At 39.4% G+C, this 23,588-nt stretch overlaps 1 protein-coding gene across 2 annotated transcripts in view; it reads right to left on the reverse strand.

The window, feature by feature from the left end:
- Nucleotides 1-251: 251 nt before the first annotated feature.
- The window catches only part of LOC114146440 (copine-8), an 80,173-nt gene continuing 56,836 nt past the window's right edge, over nt 252-23,588 (reverse strand). Inside the window, exons 10-20 of one of the 2 annotated variants that reach the window (XM_028020465.1) lie at nt 22,667-22,708; nt 21,003-21,078; nt 18,097-18,150; nt 17,827-17,888; nt 12,390-12,436; nt 11,622-11,803; nt 10,742-10,869; nt 9,429-9,531; nt 7,081-7,138; nt 6,845-6,918; nt 252-5,244 (exon numbers count right to left, since the gene is read on the reverse strand). In XM_028020465.1, the coding sequence (XP_027876266.1) occupies nt 5,056-5,244; nt 6,845-6,918; nt 7,081-7,138; nt 9,429-9,531; nt 10,742-10,869; nt 11,622-11,803; nt 12,390-12,436; nt 17,827-17,888; nt 18,097-18,150; nt 21,003-21,078; nt 22,667-22,708 (1,015 nt within the window). In that variant the 3' untranslated portion in view covers nt 252-5,055. The other variant, XM_028020466.1, reaches the window with a different exon arrangement.

A 23,588-nucleotide genomic window follows, 5' to 3' on the forward strand; every position in this document is an offset into this window, starting at 1 on the left:
CATTGAGGGGACACCAGAAGTTTCCTGTGTTGGTGCAGTGTACGAGATGGATCCAGCCTTAGGCTGTTGAAAAGGCTGAGAATGGTTGAAAATGAAAAGGTTTTATTGCATTTATGCGCCATTAATTGAGGTAGTTCTCAGTGAAACTCTGATAAAAACTCTGTTAAAGGGTTAACAGAGGAGCCATATTGTGACGACTTCCTGAAGGCAGAGTTTCAGAAAGAGCAGGAGTTTTTAAAGAGACAGAGACCCAATTTCAAGGCATTTAATTACAAAGTCACATTCCTTTTAAATCACATTTGGCAGCATTTTCATTACAACTGAAGGTAACAGTTACTTGTTTGTGCTATAAAATGGCACCATGTGGCTGGAAAATACAAATTATTACTCCTTTAACAAATTCTAAAATCTCGAGGCCGATTAGCAAAACGTTTTATCTTGCATGCAGAGATCAGGTTCCCCTGTAAACGACAGGTCCTCTGAAATCCAGCCAACTTGGCTGAACTTTGGAGGAGTAAGCCTCGTCTACGATGAATCAAATCATTTACAACATTTTTAAAAGTTTGGCATCTTTATGAGCAAATTCAAATCCTGGAACCAGCAAAACGACTTCCCACCGCTCAGAAGTCGGGGGCGTCATAAAAACATGACAAAAACAATTCGGATTGGGAAAATGAATCTCAGCGGCTGTGGAAGTACTTGCTGAGCTTCGAAGAACTTCATCAACCCCCATCAGATAATAACGCCATATTTGTGTGTTATTGCCTGACGGGGTATCAAATCGCAAAAATGAAGTATGCATTTCTTAAAAGATGAGAATTTTTTTGCAAAACTGAAACTCAACAAATCAAACTTACAACACCATCGCATCGATGTGTGCGTGTTACTTCAATACAGACTGCAAAAGGACGAGGTAAACGGCAAAAGATGTTCACTGAACACTTCCAGATTACTGAAAGGCAAAGCAAGCCGAGTTTAATATGAATATTTATTTAAAAATCCATAGTTCAATACAGAAATAGTCATCTATGTATTATCAGACAATCAGTACTTCGCCATGCTTCATCTGATCAGTCACGGGTTCAGAAAAAGTACAAGATATATAGATTTATAGACTTTTTTTTTTTTTTAAATCCCAGAACTGAACTTTGTGCAAAGAAAACACAAGAAAGCAATAGAAACACCGACACAAAGTAGATACGGATCAAATCGTTTTCAATAAAACAGTTTTCTGAAGAAGGCATCGCACAATTCCAAGAGAGTCAGCGAAAGATTTAAGGCCATTTTGTACAGTTAATCCTTCATGTAGGTAATCTGTAGATTTCAAAACACTCGGTCTTCAACAAAAGGAACTGGTGCATCCCTTGTAAAACTGTACATGCAAACATAGTAGTGCACGTCGTTAAGAAGATATGACAAGCATACAACATATTATTTGGATATCTGTAGTAAACAAAAATCTTACTTGTGTTAACGCTTCACTTGGTATAATAATAATATATATATATATAAAAAGTCCTATAAATGTGCCTCGCACACACAGAGTAATTTACATGCACGCATATGCACACTTTCATAAACACACTTCTGGCTTCATGAATAGGCAGATTTAATGAGCTGTGCCACCGATATATATATATATATATATATATATATATATATATATATATATATATAGGCCCAAAGACAAAGACAGCATGAGAAATTAAGCAAAAGGAACTAAAAGCCGAAGAGATTTGCTTCACATGTGAACTCAGGGCTGAGAAAAATCTCCGTCCTGATCACGAGTCGATGTGTAAAACATTCAGATCTACAAAATATCAAATTTTAAATTAAAATTTAAAGTCAGGCTTCTGGTCATAATATTTATGGAAGGACATAATTAATGTAGTCAATTACACAGGAGATTGTACACATGGCTTTGTAAAAAAATTAACTAAAACATCACACACCATGTGGTGATGTTAACTAGTGGCTGCCTGACCATCTTGGTATGGTTGTGTACCATAGAGTCCATGAGTGCCACCAAGTGGCCAATTAATTATTTAATGAAATAATAAAAAAATGATTTAGATTGCTTGGTAACAGAAATGGAATCTCGGAATGTCGATATTTCGTCACGCCCAAACATTTTGTGAAAACTTGTACTAGTTGGCTAGGACATGAATCACTTTATTTCAATTTTCCAAATGAAATAAAGCACCGACAGGCTGTCAGGAAACAGGTCACTTACCGCTCTACAGTCCTGGCTAACTTTCTCTGACACTTTCTTTTTAATCTAGAGTTGAACTTATAATAAATAAAATACCTGAACTCTACCCGGCACAGTATTACATGGCAAGTCAGTAGTCGAAGTTACGCAGAGCGAACATCAGAAACACATTTTCCCATCCAATCAATGCAGCGGGTAGTAAACCCCACAGTGCAGGATCAGTTTCCAGTTTAGTGCTTGTGTTTTACACAGCATCTGATGCGGTAATGAGCTGGTCATTTTGACCTGCTGTCCTAATGAGGTGTCCAGCTAAGCTTTGAACACAGCAGCTGTAGCTAAGCTACCAAACACACAGTTGGTTCAGTCAGACTGCTACAGTGACCGCACATGAGAACGAGGGAGAAAGAAAATGCCATAAGTTTGGGATTCAGAGGCAACTGTTGCAGGTCTGATTGGGAATTACTTTTTGAATAGGTAATTTCCCAATGTACTCTGTATTTAAGCTGTATTAAGCCTAAAAGATTGAATTTATCCAATTAAAAAAATATTTTGTTCGGAGTTTTATCTTATATTTCTCATTTTAACATTATGTTGATACTCATCAAGCTCATAAATAAAACATTTAGTAATATTAAGTACTTTATACATGTGAGGAAAGATATTACTTCGGTAACCTTTTTATAATTTACCTGCTATTATGTTATTTCATTCAATCTTTTATTCTCATTCATCGCTGACAGCACGAATCGGACAGCATCCAATCCACATTCGCAACCAAAATAGAAGACATCAGTGTTAATTCAACGGACGTTGTCGGTGGATCACGACTCGCACAGACCATGGCACATACAAATACAAATATTAAAACTTGTGTACAAAGTTGTATCAAAGCTATAAGGTGTAATAAAAACCTGCAAAACGCACGTACATGCTCGCCACAAAGTACCAAAAAGAAAAACGAAAACCAAACGCAGGCAATGGGATAATTTAGATTTTCGATGCATTTTTGACCACTGGGCTCTTGTTGCTCAAACAGCATTTAGTTTGAGAGCAGCTGCTGAGGTGTTAAAACATGGCGGGAGGAAAGTGGCGTGAGGACACAACGACATGAAACCCCTTGGCCATGATTAGCAAGGAAGTTTGGAGGGAAAAAAAAAAAAAAAAGAGACTTGAATATGAAGACAGTAGCTACATTTCCATTCAACAGTCAATAATGCTACATAAAATTTAGAGTCGCTCAAAAGTGTTTCAAGTGCCGTAAATTTGGATTAATTTTGGAAAAACTGGACTTGGGGAAAATCAAAAAAGAAAAAAAGAAAATCTGCTTACCTATATGAGAAAAGTAAAAATCTACAATATGCTAGCAGTTCTGTTTAGTTTGGCGATGGAAGCTATGCTAGCTCACAAAAGAGTCAGCTGATGTTGGCAAGTTGCTGTAAAAGGGAATCTGTTCAAGGCTGTAGCGCTTTATTAATTTTGAAAAACTGGACTAGAGGTAACCAATATATATATCAGTGTATACGACCAACTTAAGAATCAACAACATGCTAGCAGCCCAGTTCAGTTTGGCTGCGGACTTGTTTTGGCTAGCTCAAAACAATCAGCTAATGTTGGAGGCTATCTGACATCAGCCTATATCTTTTTACCTGTATGATACATTGTAAACATCTTAATGCTAGCATCAAATAGAAAAGCTAGCATTATGATGTTGTGGTACATTTCTAATATTATGGAAGGCTAGCATTTTGTTAGCACAAAACGCAACTGATTCGTTTGACTATTTAATCAAACGCCTGGCGATGGGATTGTAATTCAAACATTTTTGAGTTGTATTCAACAAATAAAGTGTGTGTTGTCTGGGTTAAAGTGATGCACAAAACCTTCCATTATAAAAACAAACCTTTTGAACTTCGAAAATTAGAGAAATTTAATAAAAAATTATAATATTAAATAAATAAAGCACGGGAAAGAAACATAAGTTGGATGGAAACACAGCTACTAAAAGAGTGAGAGGCACAAAGGAAGAGAAGTTTAAGTGAGACACAGGAATTTACGTCCCACAAACACAAGTATGGAGAAAAGAGGTAGTGCAGGGTCACTGTCTGCATGCACTTGACTGAGGCTACACGCATGCAAAAGGTTAATACAAACACCAGAATACAGTCCAGTACGGTACAGCACGGTACGGTACAGAAGGGCTACCAGGACCTGCACTGCAGCTACCTGACAAAGCCAGGAGAAGAGAAAGTATTACAACCTTTATGGTGAAACTGCATGTATATAAAAGTATCAACAGTAAAAATCCTCACTAGCATTTACTGTAAACAATGAGTCAGAGAGAGAAAAGAGAAAGAGAAAATACATATTTCCTTTTTTTTTTTTTTTTTTTTTTTTACAGAAGATTAAGTGACTTCTTTTTTTTTTGTCTGCAGACATTCTCTTCACATTTTTTTCCAAGCTAAAATCCAGATCATTAACTTCTTCACGTTTTTGCATCTCTTTTCTCCGCACAGTTTGAATCTATCGGCTCTCTCCGGAGCTATTCTAGGTTTTCACTCGCACTCACACCCACACGATAGAAGAAAAACAATAAACATCCTATCAAAATCCAGACAATTACAGGAATGCTCGATAGTGGAAGTAAACAGACTCTTGCTGCGTTTTCCTTCTGAAGCACCTTTTGGGCCTGACGTGCAGCTTCCTGACCGCGAGAAAACCCTCTTCCCCCTCCCGGGCCATCCATGACGGCAAAGCATAGAGAGCGGCTTTAAGGAGACGGAAGTATTTTGCGCGTTAAGTTCGGAGAACACCTGACTGTAAGACTTTTGACTCTCTACCACTCCTTATATCTGGGTTTGGACGGGCTGCCCCGGCGGCGTGTAGGGAGGCGGCGCCGGCGAAGGCTTTATCCCCCGGGTCCGCATGTAGGAAAGGAACTGGTCCGGGATCTCAGCCAGGACGTCTTTCGCGAGCCGGGCCATGCTTAGAATGTGGTTCCCGCTTCTGTCGATGTAGTCTCTGAATGGAACAAACTGGGAAGGAAAGACGAACAAAGAATTACTGGAAAGACTCGGAGAAACCGTCAACGACATAAATGGCAACTCAGAGTTACCGCAAGTTCAAATTTCTTAGCATCTCTGGCTACTTCAATGCACACAAAGCCCTTAGAATATCTTCTTCTCTGCTAAAGAACTGGCAAATATAATTTCAAAGCATAGTTTTCTAGTGTACAGCAGGCGGCAAATGTGAAACAGGAAAATAAGCAATAAAAATGAATAAAAGTCAATCATATCATTTTGATTTGGGTCTAATTTTAGTCATTTGGAGAGACAAACAAAAAGGTCACGCCGATTCCAGCCGATGCCTCAGGTTCAAAATTGGATGTCTGTTTTATTATGGTGCTGTACACATGTTTAAACATTTTTACACAACATACAAAGAGGAGATGTGTGTAAATCCAATAATTTAACCACGAGTGTCACTTCACCTCATGACAAGGGGGGTGAAACTCAAGACGTTTTCATTGTGATCTGACTGCACATATACTGTCTATATGGTCTAAAACATGATTAATAGCAAAAAAAACCAAATCACAGATAAAAAAAATATTCCTTTATTCTATTGGATGTTTCCACCTGCAGTAACAAGATCCTATTGCCATGTCATTTAGGCTAATAACTTGCTCATAATGAGAATCTGCAGGCTGAGCTGGAGCAATACTCCAAGGGTGAAACTAAGTTGTTTTTTCTTCTTCTTCTTCTTCTTCCCCGTACGAAGACACTGTATGTGTGCGTATCCGCTTATGAAAAAGCCGGCTAATGAGCATCCGTGTGGCTGTATGGGAGGGTGCCAGGCAGCGCGGTATGATGATGGTGACATAAAGGTCACAGTCGAACAAACTGCTCAGTCTGACTGAACGTCTTTTCTTTGCATCGGTGCCGGGATATAGCATGAATCCGACTGGTATTACTAGTGACGTTTTCCAGCGCAGCAGCACTAAAAAGGGGGGATATGGATAGGTAGGAATGGACAAAAAGAAAGAGGTTGTAAATAGGGTTAAAGAAATGAGTGCTTAAAATATAAATGTTCAAATCTAAAGAATCCAAAATGCTCTCTTGATTTTTCAAACATGACATTAGGACAGGGAGTAGAGCTGAAGGGCTCTATTCATCTACTTTAATGAGAAAAGGCCAAGAGGTGGCTCTTTGTGTGCGTTTGTGTGTCAAGGTTTTCCAGTGAGAGTCTGGTGCACCCACGGGCGCCAGATTATGTTATAAAGTAAGGGAGGGAAGCAGGAAAAAATGCATAACTTACACACACTCCAGAAAATATCAAGGATGCATAATCACCAAATTATACACATAAAAACACATTGAACACCCTGGAGTTTTAGTATAGATTTGGACAATATCACAGTTTCTGAAGAGGCACTTTGCTGAAAAATGAAGCAAAGAAGTGAGGATAAAATGGATACTGAAGCCAATATTTAGTGACATTTCTACAAACATGACCTCAATTTAATGACAACCTTAATCCAGAATGACCCCAACCACAGAACAAAACTGTGCTGCAACCTTAGACACAGATTTGAAACTGCCATGAAATTTGAGGTGGAGAAAAGGGACTGATTACCTGAACAATGTCTCTCTCTGCAAATCTTCCCCTGGATGAGATTCTGACTTCATCGCCATCCAACTCGACCATGGCTGAGAAGAAGACAAAGCGTTAAACCACAACCTAAATTATAAAGGCATGCAAGTCAATTCTGGAGGCTGAAATCTAATCTAAGTGTGTAACTTGAAAAATGTAAAAGTATCCAAAGCTTTTTTATTTGTTTGTTTGTTTTTGTCGTATTAGGTATAGCTTACCATCAAATTCTGCTGGACCGACTCCCACAATAATAATTGACATTGGGAGACATGAAGCCTAAAACACAGAGAGGGAAAAAAAAGCAGAGCCATAGAAGATTAAAAGAGTCTCCCAAACTTTGCATTTGTTAAAGCAGGATAATTATCCCTCAAGTGTTTTTCAATTACACAAAAAAATCAAGTGTTAAAAGACCAGCTACTGTTAAAAGAAAAAGTTAAAAGTACTAGTTTAACTGGTTTAAAGCCATAAAATAACCGCAAGGTCGCATTATAACACCTCTGACTAATAAACAGTTTGATCATCAGCTAAGCAACACTATTTGATCTCATGCTACAATAACCAGAGTGCTTACTCACCTCAGCATGCTTAAAGCTGAAAACAACCCTGACCACATGACCTACTTTCTGATTGTCATGGCTAAAATTATCTGAGCGTCACTGCCTCACAGTCGGCTGATCCTTGAAAATGAAATATGAATTGACAAAAAAATGACGTGGGGTCCCAGCTAAAAGCAACAAGCCATGTTCTGAAGAAAACGTTCATAATAAACAATGAACTTAATCTAAATGCGATTAAATTAGATAAAATTGTTCAGTCATCCGTATGGTACATTTTATTTTCCAATAAACACACAGAGGCCACGTTGATGCGTGGCGCTGCGCGCTCGGTCTGAGCGGGGGTCTGTGTGAGTGTTTGGTGCGTGCCTCCCTCCGCCTGTAGTGCCGTGTGGGTTGAGACGTCACAGTCACTCATATTACAGATAAGAAAGTGTACAAGAGCGGCTGACCTCACCGACAGCCTGCAAATGACACCAGTTTATGTCGTGTTTGTGGGTAGAGCTTTGAAGGGTGTATTATAGGGAGGATATCAATGGTGTGTGTGTGTGTGTGTGAGAGTTCAGTGTATATGAGTGACGATCTGACTTCAGGCAGAAGAGAGAGACAGATGATCCTATCTACATGTCTTTTTGTGTGTGTGTGTGTGTGTGTGTGTGTTTCCCCTCAGTAAACGTTCACCTACAGGCCTCTATTGCCTGTAGTTTGTCTTTTCCTTTTTCACCTAATATTGGTCCTTTCCAACCGCTTTACTCTATCGTTACGTCGGCTCTCTACGCTTCACAGCCCATGTTTCTTTCAAAGGCTCGGGTCGCTGGCTTCACAGGAACCCCTTCGCATTGTTTGTACTCTTTCCTCTGGAGCTCGCTTTGAGTTGACAGTGATGGAGAGGACAGGGAAGGGGTGGAAAGCACACCGTTAGAGGAATATGCAACTAATAAAAAAACAAGAGAAGAGTAAAGGCTCTCTTGTTACATAATGTCTTTAGTGGCAAAGCAGAGAAAGGAAGATCATTTCTCTTGACAGCTTCTTTCCTTCTTCGGTTTGACTTTTGCTTCTGGACGATAAAAATAACCGATAAACGCCATAATGTGTGATTTTTCTGACGTCTCTTTGTCAGTAAAGTTAGAAGCTGATAATTATCCACAAAACAAGCTGATTAGAAAATAGCGACTTGTTTTTTAGCTGTCATTCAGAGAGTGGAGTATGTAATCAGGAGCGACGGGGAAAATAACCCAGAAAACAAGACGGCAGTGGTGGATGTTGGTTTAATTAAAGTCTGAATCTGATGAAATATTCTCCAAAGGAAGCTGAGGGATCCAAAGAAAAACATGAAAAAATCAAAAATTAATGGCCGACTTCTAATAAATTCAACTGATGCTTTTAAATATATGAGTGGAAGTTATAGCTGATCAGATACTTAACTAATCTGATATATCGGACGTGTATGATTTCATCTTCTTGACGTATCTGGTGCTGGTATGTCACCACTAGCGTGTAGAGATTTTAAAGTTTTTATCCAGAACTACTCTTTTGAAAATGAAACCCAAGTTTCTGCTTGGGTTTGACAATGTTATTGTGCAAAGTCCAATTATTTCTTCATGTGTCATGTTTTCCTACTGAATATAAGAACTTAAATTATTATTATCATTTTTTAAAGATGAGATGATGCTACTGCAATAAAAACATTTATTTAAAGGCATCTGTACAACATTTTACAAGGATTTCTAATAATCTTCATGGACATTTTACTCAATTATACGTAATTACTAAAAAAAAAAAAACACAGTTCGTGTCACATTGATCAACTCCATTTTTATAATAAAGTCCATAGCTTTCTAAAAAAATATTTAATATGGAGTATATTTACTATATTTTATTGTACCATTGATTAAGTTTACGAAGCAGAATCATTGTTGAGGGTAATTATGCTAGAAATCTGAGCTTTAGATTCTAAATGAGTGTCGAACTTTACCGGTCGAGAAGTGTCGGCTACAGACCAGCTTACTCACATTGACAATTGACTCCTTCGTTTGGGCCATGTCCGAGATAACGCCGTCGGTGATGATGAGGAGCACAAAGTACTGAGAACCGTCCTTCACAGAAGCAGCATATCTGGGAATAGAAGCGCAAAAACATCTAGTTTTTAGCTTTGCACAACAACCCAAGTGCTCTCAAGATTAAGAGCACTTGGAGCAGAAAGAGGCTAAATCAAGCGAGCTCAAAATCAACTTAAGGCTGAGGAGTGGCCTTGTCAAAGTTTGGATTTAAATTTGACTTTAATGGTGTAGTACAATCTAAGCAAGGCGTGTCTTTGTCTAACAACGCACTAAAGTTGCAAAATTAAAAGACCACAAAGTGGTTAATTTAAGGGTAAATACTTTTTAACATAAGGCCACGTTAGTTTGGATGGACTATTTCTCATTAGAAATACACTTATTTGTTACTTAAAAACTGACTTTTGTATTTACTCGGATTATCTTTGACTGGAATTAACATTTTCTTTGACCATTTAATTGTGGAAAAAAAGCAAAGACAGAAGAAATCTCTTCTGAACCTTATTGGCACGTTCACGCCTGTGAAAATGGACAGTCCACAAATTGTTTGGAAACAACCTTGTAATGGTTCCCAGATTGATGTGCACTTGCAGCTTCCTCACTAAAGTCACGGGTAATGTCTTTTCACCCTGGTATTGTTCGATACAAAGTGGTTCTTACATACAAACTTTGTGTTTTCCCACATCTGCGTACATTTGTGTACTTATTAAGTCTAATAAAGTGCTTTATTTGAGTGTCCTTAACAGTGGGTGATCACAAAGGAGGAGCAAGCCTGATGTTATGCATCTATATTCAGGTATTTTCTCACAAACCCTGCTTTCGTCTCGTCATGCCGGTAAGATTTTAGTAAATTATCCCTCAGATCTGTGAAATAACCTGATGAGACATCACTCGGGTGCACCTCTTTAATTACATCCTTGTATGAAAAGTTTCTTAATGTGTTTTTCAGAGAACTTGGTCTGACGTGCCAGCTCTCCTACCCTGCAGCATGATTTGTGCTCTCATCGCAGCGCAGACAGAAACAAACATGTAATCAACTCCTTAAATAAAAACACTTCTTGTTAGCTACCTGGCAACACTCGCCTCACAGAGCTCATTACGGAAAACATCCTCGGTTGAGATTGAGGGTGTTTGGTGTCGGTGCGTTCTTTCGCACATACTCCAATGAAACCCATTACATAAGCAGTGGTAGAAAACATGCCAGTGGAGGAGCAAAGAAAAGTTGGTTTAATTACACTACAACTCCAAAAAGTGAGTGTGTGTGGTACCTGGCGACGTGGTTGATGACGGGGGAGAAGTTGGTGGGTCCGTAGAGCTGAACGGACTTCAGACTCTGGTAGTAGGCCTCCATTACGCCGTCAATGCCTGCGCAGTATGGGTTCTGAGGGTTACCGTTCTGAAAACGTGAGGAAAGGTCAGTTATTGCAATATTTTTGGACAAGCAAGTGAAGGAGACGGAGTAATGAAATGTAACTGAATCCTTAAAGGGGCAGTGTTATGTCAAATCATTTTTTTAAGCTTTACATAATGTTATGATGTTATTCCATCACCAAAAGCCGCCTCACAGAGCTTCCCTCTTCCCCACTCAGCTCCTCCAGACTAGTGGCAGCAATTAGCAAACATCTGGTGGAACTGCACGTCTGCTGAGCTCAACATAAACGTTCCTAAAAACGTTGGTAAACGTTTAATGGAGAAACGCTGTTGTGATGACTTCCTGAAGGCGGACTGTCGGAAAGAGCAGGAGCTTCTTAAAGAGACACAGGCTCAATTTCAAGGTGTTAAATTCCTTAGTCAAATTTCTTTTAAGTCATGTTTTGATATACATAGCACTGAAGGTAAAAGTTACTTTATTGTGATACACAATGGCACAATGTGGCTGAAAAATACATAGTACTGCCCCTTTAACTAAGAAGCAAAAAGACTTTAATTCACTCTGCTCAGAAAAGGGTTAAGTTAAGCCTCATACATTATTAATCCAAGCCTGCTTTAAGATTCCCAATAACTTTCTTATAAAATATCAACGATTGAGATTATACAGTGGCAAAATATGAAAAAGTTTTAAAAGTTTTGCTAATGCGCAATAAAGAAAGTCCAATAGCAGAATGTAGAACTTTGCAACTCTATATCATGTCCCGGTCTTCCACTCACCAGGGCAAACTCATGGGACACCCGTCCGTCCGGCGGCAGCTTGGCTCCAAAGCCCAGTGCGGGGAACATCTTGTCGCTGTCGTAGTCCTGAATGATCTCGCCGACCGCCTTCAGGGCCATGGCGTAGGCGTTCAGCTGGTATGGGCTCATGTAGTGGAGAGAGGTGGGCTGGGCTGGGTTTCCTGTGAAATGCAAAAGAAATTCAGAGACTGCGAGCGGATATTTTATGACCCATCAGTTTTATGAAAATATTTTACTGTATCGAGGGGAAAAAAAGTTGGGAATTTCGTCAGGGAGCAAGTTAAAAATGAGGTTAATAAAATCTGGGTAAACAAATTAAAAAATGCAGTTACTTCACAGAGGCAGCGCTAATGTGACGTTTATTATGACCTCGCTTGCTCATAAAAACGTTTTCTGGCAGACCCACAGGATCATGTGCGCCAAACAGTTCAGACTCATTGGTCCGTCTTCTGCTTGAAAGCATTTGCTACATTTAACAGAACTTAGCTTAATTGCTGCCCCCTGTTCTGAATGGCTTGAGCTCAAACCTAACTGCATAACTTGGTCGGTAATCAACACCATCTTAGCCTGTTAGCCTGCTGAGCTTTAGCTGCCAGGTGTGATGGAGGGGGGCCATTAAGGAATACTTGATTTCTCAATTTGCATATGTTTGAATAAATTTCCCTTATGTGCTCAGGGTTGTTTTTTTTTCTGTCTTCAGGCAGCTCTTTAAGTGTGAATGCGTGCACGGTTCAAGTGTGTCCTCACCGTTGGAAGCTGTGAAATCAATGGCCACCGTGAAGTTGATCTGGGTCCTTTGAAAACAAAAGGAGACATGATTTATTAGTCAGGACATGGTAGGTATGGCAGGGAGAGACTGAAGCTTCATTCGAAATCAAAAACACTCCACAACATGTTGACCTCTAGAAACATCATCTGGTTAAGCAATTTGTCATGGCAAATCCTCAACGCTGCCGCTTGTACACTAATCTTTGAAGTCAAATGCCAATTGGGTCAGCATCCTTGTTACCTTCACAGGTTAATGAAAAGCAGAGAAATCTATTTGAGCCCAGAGGTAATTGCCCTCATGTTCAAACTAATGGGTACAAGGCATAGACCTAATCATCCCAACTAATGAGACTAACTGTCATGGTCTCATTGTTTTTTGTTCCAAGTCAGTTTTGTATTTTGTTTGGACTGGACTTGGGCCCCCAGGCAAAGATACATCATATCACCAGTCAACCGTCAACAACTGGTCTGGCAGTACTTGATGTGGCTTTTAATATAAGTATATCGACTAAGTACAAAACCAAAGGAATCAGTAACGGTGGAAACACCGTTTTTAGAGCCATGTAAACACTATTTAGCTACTTTACTCAATCACCGGAAAATAACAAGGCTTTTTCTCGGGGACAGATGTAGGGACACAAGGTCAGAAGTGGATTCTGGTCCAGGTCCTCATGTTGGCAGACACAAGCTCCATCCGAGCAGTCTAAATTATTCATGTTCCTGTTCCTCTCCTGCCATCATACCTCTGGCCGTCACAGATGCACAAAGCTCAACAGGACAACTCAGACTGTGAGGGGAAAAACAGGACGAGGTGAACTTAACAGCAATGAAGAACGAATGTGTTACAACCACCACAAAGGAAACTTAACGGAGTGGAATAATCACTCATATTTCTGCATGATCTGCATTACACACATTTAAAGCCTACTGATGAGTCAATCTGAGATTCAAAGCCATCCAGATCTGATTTTGGTAAAGCTCTGACCTTACTCAATTGATATTAGCAGATCCTAATTTCCTTAAAGAGCTATGATTAACCACATTTATTTTTTTGTTTGTGTGTTGCTAGGTAACCCAGTCAAATCATCTGTGAAAGAAAAGTCATTGTTAAAGTGGGCTTTACTATTTCCACTCAAATTAAAGACAGATTTGCAGCTGACATTTTCCCTTGCCTTTAGATTTAGATTTAGTCTCCAGAAATAGCCAGTGTCTAGGTAATACACCTGGACGATATTTTGTATTGGAAAGGCAAAAATAAATTAACCAATTACTGCCTTGTGTTTTTAATTGAAAAAAAAACAAACAGTCACCTGAAATCTGGTCCATCATTTAGTCTGCAGTTTTGTTTGTGTTTTTTTTGTTCAGGAAAATGATTTTGCACTTTTGGTCATGCAAGAAGTGCTTACTTATTCCTTATGCATCACTATCAGTGATATTGGAGTACCAAAACACTTCTAGTTGCTTCATACTTTTAATCTTCACACTAAGAATGCTGTAACTAAGTCACTTAGAACTTCTAAGTAAAGTGCAGCCCTTCAAATGCTAATATGCGTCTTGCTTATCTGGCACGTACATGCAGCTGATGCAACGCACAGTCACTCTATACCACTGATTCACTGAGGCTGATGGAAAGCGACATTTTGCCAGGAGAAGCAGGGGCGACGTAAACCATGCAAGACAAGAAGTAGATCCTGGATGCTGTAAAATAACACTTGGTCATCTACAGACCTGCTGCTGAATACGGCACAGCAGCTCAGCTTAAAAACTATCCTGCTTCCCAAAATGTTGCTGCATTTTCTGGAACTCTGAGTTCACATTAGCTCCTCGCCTAGAGCCAATATAAATAAAACATGAGCACATACATGGTTCCTATAAACTTGGCAGTGGTCAGGAGGGAAATACTGGATGGAATATGCAAAATAATCTGAGGAAGGACAGGGCGATGTGGCTTAAAAATAATTATGTTTCCTCGCTTTCTTTTATAAATGACAGGAAATATTTTTAAAAAGTGGCTTTTATTTCAATCAACCCTTCTCTTAGTTATGTGATGGAGCATCAGGGCCCAAGAATATTATGAGAATATAGTCATAATATTAGCTGAATAAAGACACAAATTTATCTTATCTTTATATTAAAATTACCAGAACAAAACTCAATTGAAATGAAAAAAGCATCTTGAGTTATGCAGATCTTTGAAATGGACTCATTTGAAGCTGACGAAGTTCAAATTTACAGCAACACCTCATCAGTAACCAATACGAAAATATACCTCGTTTACTGAAAGCTTTAACACGAGAATATTCCTGCCTAAAAAAAAATGCCCAAAACTTTAAATCATGTTCAGAAAAATTTTTTTTCTTGTTCTTCCGTGCCAGGGCGAAGTGTGTATGCATGAGTGCACTGAGCGACCTGAAAACAGCATCAGATGTTGAGGGAAGTGACCTCTCCTGATGAGAGGCAAGCAGATGTTTCCTGTTGGACAGCGTCCATATGGCGGCAGAAGAAGCCAAACGCCCAATCGCTTTGACTCCTCTACATCAACCTCCGTTGTCACCTTCACTTTTACACCATGCGTGGGTCCTGTAAACTAGGCTGGACTTCTGAGGGCTCAACTGCTCAGAAAACCACATGATTTCTTGATTAATCTCTCATACAGTAGACATCTGCAACACTGTACTCTTCGACAGTTAGGCTAACAGGTTTTGGAACTTATTATTCTTTTATAGTGTAATTTAAAGACGTTTACAGGACAGACAAATGAACCAAGATTAAAGAAAAGGCCTGAATATTACTAGACTTCATTTTCTCTTCCATTGTTTAAAAGTTACCTCCTTTTTTAACTTCCTTGTATCCTTATTAGTGTAATTTTCTCCTTTCTACTTTGGGTCTTTCCTTCCTCGTGTCCTTCCTTTAGTTTTCTACCTTGTTCTTGCTCTTCTACCTTCTATATTTCCTTTGTTGTATCCTTCCTATTGCCCTTTTTTTATTAATGTCATTTGTACCTTCCTTTTTGAATCTTTTACCCTTTTTTCAATTGATTCCTTCCTTGTCTACGTTTTTCCTTCATTGAATTTTCCCTTTCTTCCCGCTTGTTTTGTGTCTGCCCTTCTTTTCTTACTTCTCCACTTCCTGCTTCGCATTATTTCTTTTCCTTTCTTTCCCAGCATTCTCACACTTTTTTTTGCAATCGTCTAGCCTCACGTCTTTCTGTCCGACATCTCTGATTTCCTTCCTTCCTTCCATGTTGTGCTGATTACATATTTAAAGTTTGTCCACTGCAGAATTGTGTTTTAATAAATCCATACTCAACTTTAGTGTTTTATATTGTAAGATGAACAGAACGAATTGTTTCAATTTTCGAATGAAGCCTGGTGTCTTTTCATGGAGCTGCCTCGTTTTCCGTTTTTTCTCTTTGATTTATTTTTCTTTTTTTTTGTCCGCTTCTCCCGCTAATGATAGCTTCTCAGAAAGACGACAGCGCCAGCAGAGCTCCCTCCTGCCTCTATTCTGGTTTCTATGCTCAATTCACAAACCAAACAATATCTGTCACATTGAGTGACAGGGTGGTCTTCAAAGACGGCGTTAAAGATGAAAGATATCGGCAACAATTCATCACTTCATCATCACTCCGGCACAAAACGGGGCTTCTTTGTTACAATTCACGGGTAGCGCTATGAAAGGGAAGGAAAAGCATGAGAGCGCCGACAACCTGGACTTACGGAGAGCTCTTTCAAATCAGTCATTTATGCTAATCCAATCAGCAGGTCTAGTTCCTAATTAGGTTCAATTGAACAATTAGCTGATTAGGTTGAAACTGCAAAAACAGCCGTCAGTCAGACGACAAAGAACCAGTGACGATAGAAGCAGGCAGGGAAAAGAGACTAAATACCTGGACGACAGTCCATCTGGACAGGTAGACACAAGGAAAATGCTCAAACAGAAGAATGTCTGTGTGTGTGCTCACACTTTAATGTGCGAGAGAGCATCTTTGTGTCCACGCACACAAACAAACATACTGTCAGCCCATTACGCAACTGGAGTAAGTGCGACAGGACCATTACGGTCCATTTAGGCTGCAATCAGAGAAACCGCACTTGGCTCCTAATTTACCCACACAAGGGTGTCGGAGCATCCACCTTACACTCACAATGCAGTGCCAAAAAAGACGAAAAAAAACAACAACAGCACAAAGTGGCTGAGAAATCCACACCCGGGGAGGAACTGATAATGGAAGATGTCTCCTTTAGCAGACAGTGAGTGTGTGAACATATGCAGGTGGGAGCGCAGGCTTGCATTTTATTACTGAAATCACGTCCTCAGTTGAACTGGATAGCTGTGGCATCTAAGTATTAATCAAGTATCTCCTTGCAAGCTTTCTTTTTTTTACCCTGCCACTTGCAGGTTTTATCAACTCAAATTAAAGACATTTGTAGGACCATTAAGAGTGAAATTTAAGACCTGTATCGGGAAAGATGTACTATAAATGTAAAAACGATGCACTCTGCTAGCTAGCTGGCTAGCAAAGGTGTATTAGCAGCTAGTTACCTGTAGCTGCCCCTTGAGTCACAGAGCGCAACAAAGATGTCTGCATACGACTCACAATTTTGTCTGACAAAAGTTCCAAGAGGAAACTTAAATACATTAACATGTGATGAATGTGTTAAAGGCCAAGACATTTTAATAACTGAATTCTAGCTACATACATTTAAGACTTTAGGTTTAGGAAAGCGCAGGCTCTGTTCTTCAAAAAAATAAAATGAAAAATTGAGGCTCATCAATAAAATCTAAAAAAAAAAAGAAGCAGTGCGTTGTTTTTATTATTCCTTTGGGTCTGTGCCACAAAACAATTCAAACCCACAAAAACTGTTTCAAAAAACTTTTATGAAAAGACGAAAAACAAGCTGCAAGCTAGCCAACTTTTTTGTAGCGTGTAAACACAAATGCATCAGTGGCATTTTCTGTTAAAGCTGTAGACACGCACCCTCTCCTTTGACAGTCTCCCCCTCTGTGACTCTAATGAAGGCAGAGTGTGTAGGCGAGCATCTATGCCATGCCTAGCTACACATGGTCAACCCTCCTGCGAACCATACGTCCACAAGCGCATGCACAGAGACGCGAGGATGAACGCATGGAAGCCGCTACACACCAGAAAGCAGACACACAAACACTGATCTGTGTGTGACTTAGGGTCAGCCCATCTGTCAGTCTCTCTCTCTCTCCCCCACCATCCTTTTGCTGTCGCCCTCTCACATGCAAATGTATACTTTTCCGCCCAACTCTCTCACATAGAGGGATCATTATCTTTGGCACTGTGCAGACACGCCGTCATGAAGGGCTGATTATCGAGACAGGGACGGCGCTCGGCACGCCAGCCCTCATTAAAAATGCGGCCCCCGCGTTTGAGGCGGGCGCTTACCCTCCTTTGATGTAGTCCAGAAAGGTGACTTCAACGTCCACGAGGAAGGACAGCAGCGTTACCTGGAAACGATAGGGTAACAGTTAACGATCCCCGACAGGACATATGCAGGTGTTTCTCTCTAATTTAATTTAAAAACATGTCCAGTTCTATTTACAGGATGAAAGAGGCAGCGGGAAGTGAAGCATAAAACCAGATTTCAGGTCTTTTAAACTCGGCTCTTTGCACTGAGGGAGAAAAAAAAAAGTTGAAGCAGAGTTTCTGGCTTACCGTTCCAGAGTTTTTGTAGTTTTTTTTCTTTCCTTTTTTCTTGGGATTTATCACCTGCAAAAGGAAACATAATGCACTAATTTAAAACTTTACTCATGCAGCAAAGCAGGAATTCCTACACATTTTCATCCAAAATCATTTTCATTTATATGTAAAATAAAAAAGGGATATTTCTACTGTGAGCAGGCTTTAAATATGGAACCTGCAGAGAAAACAGAGACTGTGAGGGAAAAGAAGAGGAAGGACAGAAGGGAGGGTGAATGCCAAGTAAGTAAGAAAGACAGGATACATACAAAAAAAAGATATCGGCAACAATTCATCACTTCATCATCACTCCGGCACAAAACGGGGCTTCTTTGTTACAATTCACGGGTAGCGCTATGAAAGGGAAGGAAAAGCATGAGAGCGCCGACAACCTGGACTTACGGAGAGCTCTCCGTAAGTCCAGGAGACTTACGGACTTAAGTCTCCTTAAGTCCGTAAGTCTTTCCTTACTCTTCATAAGGAAAAGAGTAAAAAAAAACAAGGTAGAGAAGTACGGACACAAGAAAGCAAAGAGGAAAAAAATGAAGGACAGAAAGAAAGAAGGGAGGCAGGGCAAGGAAATGAAACGAGAAAGGTAGTGAGGAAGGACAGAGGGGAGGAATAAGGACACTAGAAAGCAAGGAAGAAAAAATGGAGGGATATAAGAGAGGAAGTACAAAGAAATAACAAGAAATATAGGAAAAGTTAGACATTTAAGGTAGAAAGGAGACAAGAAAGGAAAGAATGAAGAAAGGAATGCAGGGCACAAGAAGGCATAAACAAAAGCAAAAAAAGAAGGGAAAGACAGAGTAAGTAAAAGTAAAAAGCCAAAAGTAACATTCATATGTCTATATAAAACACTTTGCACATGTATAGAGCATAAAGTGGACAAACACAAGGATGTTTAAAAATAAAAAGACAAATTGCATCCTAAAAGAGAGCCCTAACTAATTAAAAATAATTTTAAAGCAGAAAAGTCTGTAGCTGCTTTTTTAAAACATTCAACTGAATCAAGGCAACAGAATCCATAACTTAGGATTTAAAACATCCGTGTCCTCTGGCCTTAGTTTGAACCACAAACCAGATTACCGGGTCATGAGTCATGGGTTTTTTGTGACTTTGGTTTTATTGGCCTTTGTAGTTGGATTATTTTTGGGTTGTTCATTTTTGTCATTTAGGTCTCTCTGTATTAGTTTGTTTCTTTGTGTTGAGTTTGTTAGCAAATAAAGGCAGAACAGCAGATGTTCTTTAGGAGGCGAGACACGACCAGGGAAGATGGTAGGAGACGAAAGGACAAAATGGAGTGGGAAGGACACAAAGGAGAAAAGTTTCATCTTTAATCAGCAGCATTATGAGCAACATAGGCAAAATTAGTGTGAATTTATAAGACAAACAGACCTTAGATGCTCTCCTCATATAGATAAAGCTCAAGCTCTTAGTCCATCTTCAGCTGTTGCCCTTAATTGGTGCCATCTCTCATAAATCTGCCAGGAGTTTGTAAAACATCCAAGAGCTTTGGTAATGAAAGGGGCCAGACAGAAGCAAGGCCGAGACTCCTCTTGAATCCCAAACACTGGAGCGTTGCTTCCTGGTCCCATTAAACTGTGCCAAGGTTAAACAGAGGAAGAGGGCCTCGAGGAAAAACAACCGGCAAAACGTGTGGACTTTTTTTTGGTGTGTTTATCCTTGGTTATCTTTGAGCGAGCACCCATGAGGCGAGCGTGCCTTTGGAGATGGAAAGTAAAAGTGAAACAGACACACTGTAAGCTGATTTCCAAAAGAAAAGTAATACAGTGTGGTTATACTGAGGTCAAGCAAGTGAAGGAAATAGTTTATTACTGTGAGATAAGATATAAAAGACAATAATAGAGCTTAAAGCGAACAGCGGCTGTACAAGCAAGACGTCCCCTGTGCTTTTCTCTGTGTGTCAATCAACATATGGAAACTAGAGAGCCACTATAGTAGCATCAGGCCATACATAATTAAAGGGCCAGCAGTATGTAAAATGGACTTTTTTGGAGCTATTTTTGAGTTATTCCCTCATCAAAAACATATCTGAAGAGTGGCTTTGATTCTTTCATGCATGTTTGAGAAATCCTGTAATCTCCCATGGCAACCATTCAGCTGTGCAAAACACTTGGTTGGACCTTCGAGGCACAGCTCCTCAGAGTTGCAGTTTCCATGCTTCTGAGCTTCCGCCTCAGAGTTCCTGTCCCCCGCAAACCCCCAACTCGATTCCTTCAGACTAGCCAGCTGCAATTAGCAAAGGCGTGGTGGAACAGCGTATCAGGCGAGTTCATTATTACGAGCTACTTCTCAGTGAAACGTTAGTGAAAGCGTTGTTAAAGGGTTAATAGAAGAGTGATGTTGTGATGACTTCCTGAAGGCAGAGTTTCAGAAAGAGCAGGAGTTTTTAAAAAGACAGAGACCGAATTTCAAGGTATTAAAACACAAAGTCAAATTTCTTTTAAGTCATATATTTAGTAGTCGCAATGTTTTTATAATAACTTAAGGTTTCTTCACTGTGCTATAAAATGGTGCTATAAGCCTGGAAAATACATAATAGTGTCCCTTTGACAAAATACAGCATTTACTTCATCAATCAAGATGCAGATTTTTTCTCTGTTTTCATTATAGAAATCTGAATCATTGTCTAAAGCTTTTAAACTCTTCATTTTGCTTCTTTAATCTGAGGTGATAATTTACACATTTTTAAATATTCTCCTGTAACGAATGCTTTAGATCCAGTTGAATGAAATTAAAATTGCAGAAAACTTGAGAAAATTTCACAAAACTGACAACAAAAAATGACCATGAAAAACAAAAAACAACTTTGCAGAAATGTGCATGCTAGCTCATCATAGACACACATTCAGACTTACCTCATAGATATTGAACTGGCTCTGTCCTATAGAGAGCTCTCTGTAGCTGGTACTGAACTCTCCAATATAGTCATGGCTACAAGGACAAATGAAGAATAAGAGACTGTTAGGACTCTGGAAAGGCTTCACCTCATCACATCTGGTGTTCCTCAGGGCTCTATTCTCGGCCCACTTTCATTTAATATCTACACGATTGCATATTTCAGAGTATTGCATCATTACCTTTACAGATGTCTGTATGATGGCATATGAATAAGTAGAGGAGCCAGTTTTCCTCCAGCATACAGACAAAACAATGAAAGTCTTGATATGGTCTCTAAAGCTCCTACTTGTAATGTGGTGCACCATATTGCTTCACTCTAAATGGTGCAATATCTAAATGGCAAAACATGGCAGCTTCGTTTTTTGTTTTTTTCCCCAATATATTTTATTTTAATTTTCTCTTTTAGGACATAACAAACTTACAAACAACAAACTTAACATTGTAAACGTGTACTAATACGCACTTACATTCACTCACGCACTCACCATTCAAACCTGCATTTGTTTAGTTCCAAAATTATACAAAACCTTTTAGATTAAGACAGAGAAAAATAAGATAATATGTAAATAGAAACTGTAGTCACGACACCCATTAATAAGCTCCGCCTTCAGTCCCTATGATCCTCATATTTGGCTCCCAGAGGCTCCCAAAGTCTCGCTGTTTACCCTTGGTGATGTATGTTAGTTTTTCCAGTCCGAGCGAATTTGCAATTTCTTTCTTCCCGACTCCCAGGGAGGGGGCATCCATGATCTATAATAGATCATTATAGATCTATTGCACATATAATGCAATAGATCTTCTGGCTTGAAGAAGTTTGTAATCTATCAATTTAGTTTTTGTTTGTGATTGTTTAAATTCCACTGGGTATATTCCTAGAACACCGATTTTAACTTCTAATGGGACTTTCACCTTAAACAATTCAGATAGACACCCAATAACATCCTTCCAAAACCTCTGGATTTTAAGACATTCCCACAAACAATGGAGAAGAGTCCCTTTTTCAAATAAGCATTTAGTGCAAGTATCTGGAATATCACTGGACATATGATGAAGTCTAACTGGTGTTATATATGTTCTCATAAGCCATTTATATTGCAGAAGTTTAAATCGTGTGTTTATCGTTTGTTTGTGTGCTGTTAAGCACGCCTGATTCCAGTCTTCCTCATCTATATGCTCAAGAGTATCTTTTCTCCAAGCGTCTAAGTTATCAATTGCTGAACCATTAGAGGAAAGCATCAACAAATTATAGAACAGCTATATAAGAAAACCTGTCCCTTATAAGTACACCTCTTCTATTTTTGTTAAGGGTGGAATGTCAAGTATTCTTTTCAGTTTTGATGACATATAATTTTTCAATTGTAAGTATTTTAAAAAATGTTTTGGGGGTATTAAATACTTCTTACATAACTGATCAAATGTAAGCAGCATGCCATCGGCATACAGATCTTTAATTTTCTGAACGCCTTTGGTTTTCCATAATTTAAATCCTCCATCATTTTTTCCTGGGGTGAATGGCAACGCCGTTTTAATTCAACGGCACAATTTATGAATATGAATAAATACAAAATCCCATTTTGTCAGCAAAGAATATGAGAACTTCACACTGTTCCACAGTAATTACCTGCCGTCTCGGTCCCAGTCGTAAACCTCGACCTTGATTGTTCTGGTGGGAGAGAAGCAAATTTAAAACGTTAAAATGTTACCTTATTGAATTGATTTATGTCAATGAAAGCAAAAACGGAACAACAAAAGCGGCAAAAAAAATAATAATTTTTTTTAGAGAGGCAGAGCCTTCCTGAAGCTTATCTTTACTACAAAATGTTATCTACCTGCCCTTTATTTATTTTTGATAATGTTTTCTTGTCACCTCGAAATGCACCCATTTCTCTGTGTCATTATACCTTATGAGGAAATTAGAAAACAAAAATAAAGAACGACCTGAAAGGGCTTGATATCTGACGCTATCGCTCCATCTACCAATATCTTTAACAGAAGAATGGCTCGTAGGGAAGAGCATGGAGGAGAGTGGGGCCAGAAGAATAAAAGAACAAGCAGCAAATTAAACCAGAGAGAGGCCTCTGCACTCAGCCGGAGAGAGTGACGAGCCTCTCCGTTAATTTAGTTTGTCATTTTGACAGAAGAAAGCAGAGACAGATCTCCTGTGTTACACTGCGCAAGTCTGTAACTAGACAGGGGACTTTCCAGACTGTGTTCTGAACTCGCGCGGAGCCCGTTCTCTAAAGCATCTGAGTGATATCTAATTAGAATCCGAACCCCGGCTGAACTTTTCCGTCTTGCAGAATGAGACCGGGAAACGCAAGTCCTCGTTAGCTACTGAGGAGAGCCGGATGCGCTTTACAGGGAAAGAAAAAGTCGGGAGTAGGGAACGGCGACGGTCCAGGCCGACACCGGTGCCGCTTTATCTCCTTTGTTCCTTAAGACGACAATGGAAGGAAAACATCTCGTCGTTCGGAGCTTTGATGATGCAACATGAAGCTGTGATTGAGTGAATGTGTGTAAAGAAAAGAAAGACAGTCCTCCTT

Source organism: Xiphophorus couchianus, chromosome 6 (genome assembly GCF_001444195.1).
Source record: "Xiphophorus couchianus chromosome 6, X_couchianus-1.0, whole genome shotgun sequence".
Classification (NCBI taxonomy): domain Eukaryota; kingdom Metazoa; phylum Chordata; class Actinopteri; order Cyprinodontiformes; family Poeciliidae; genus Xiphophorus; species Xiphophorus couchianus.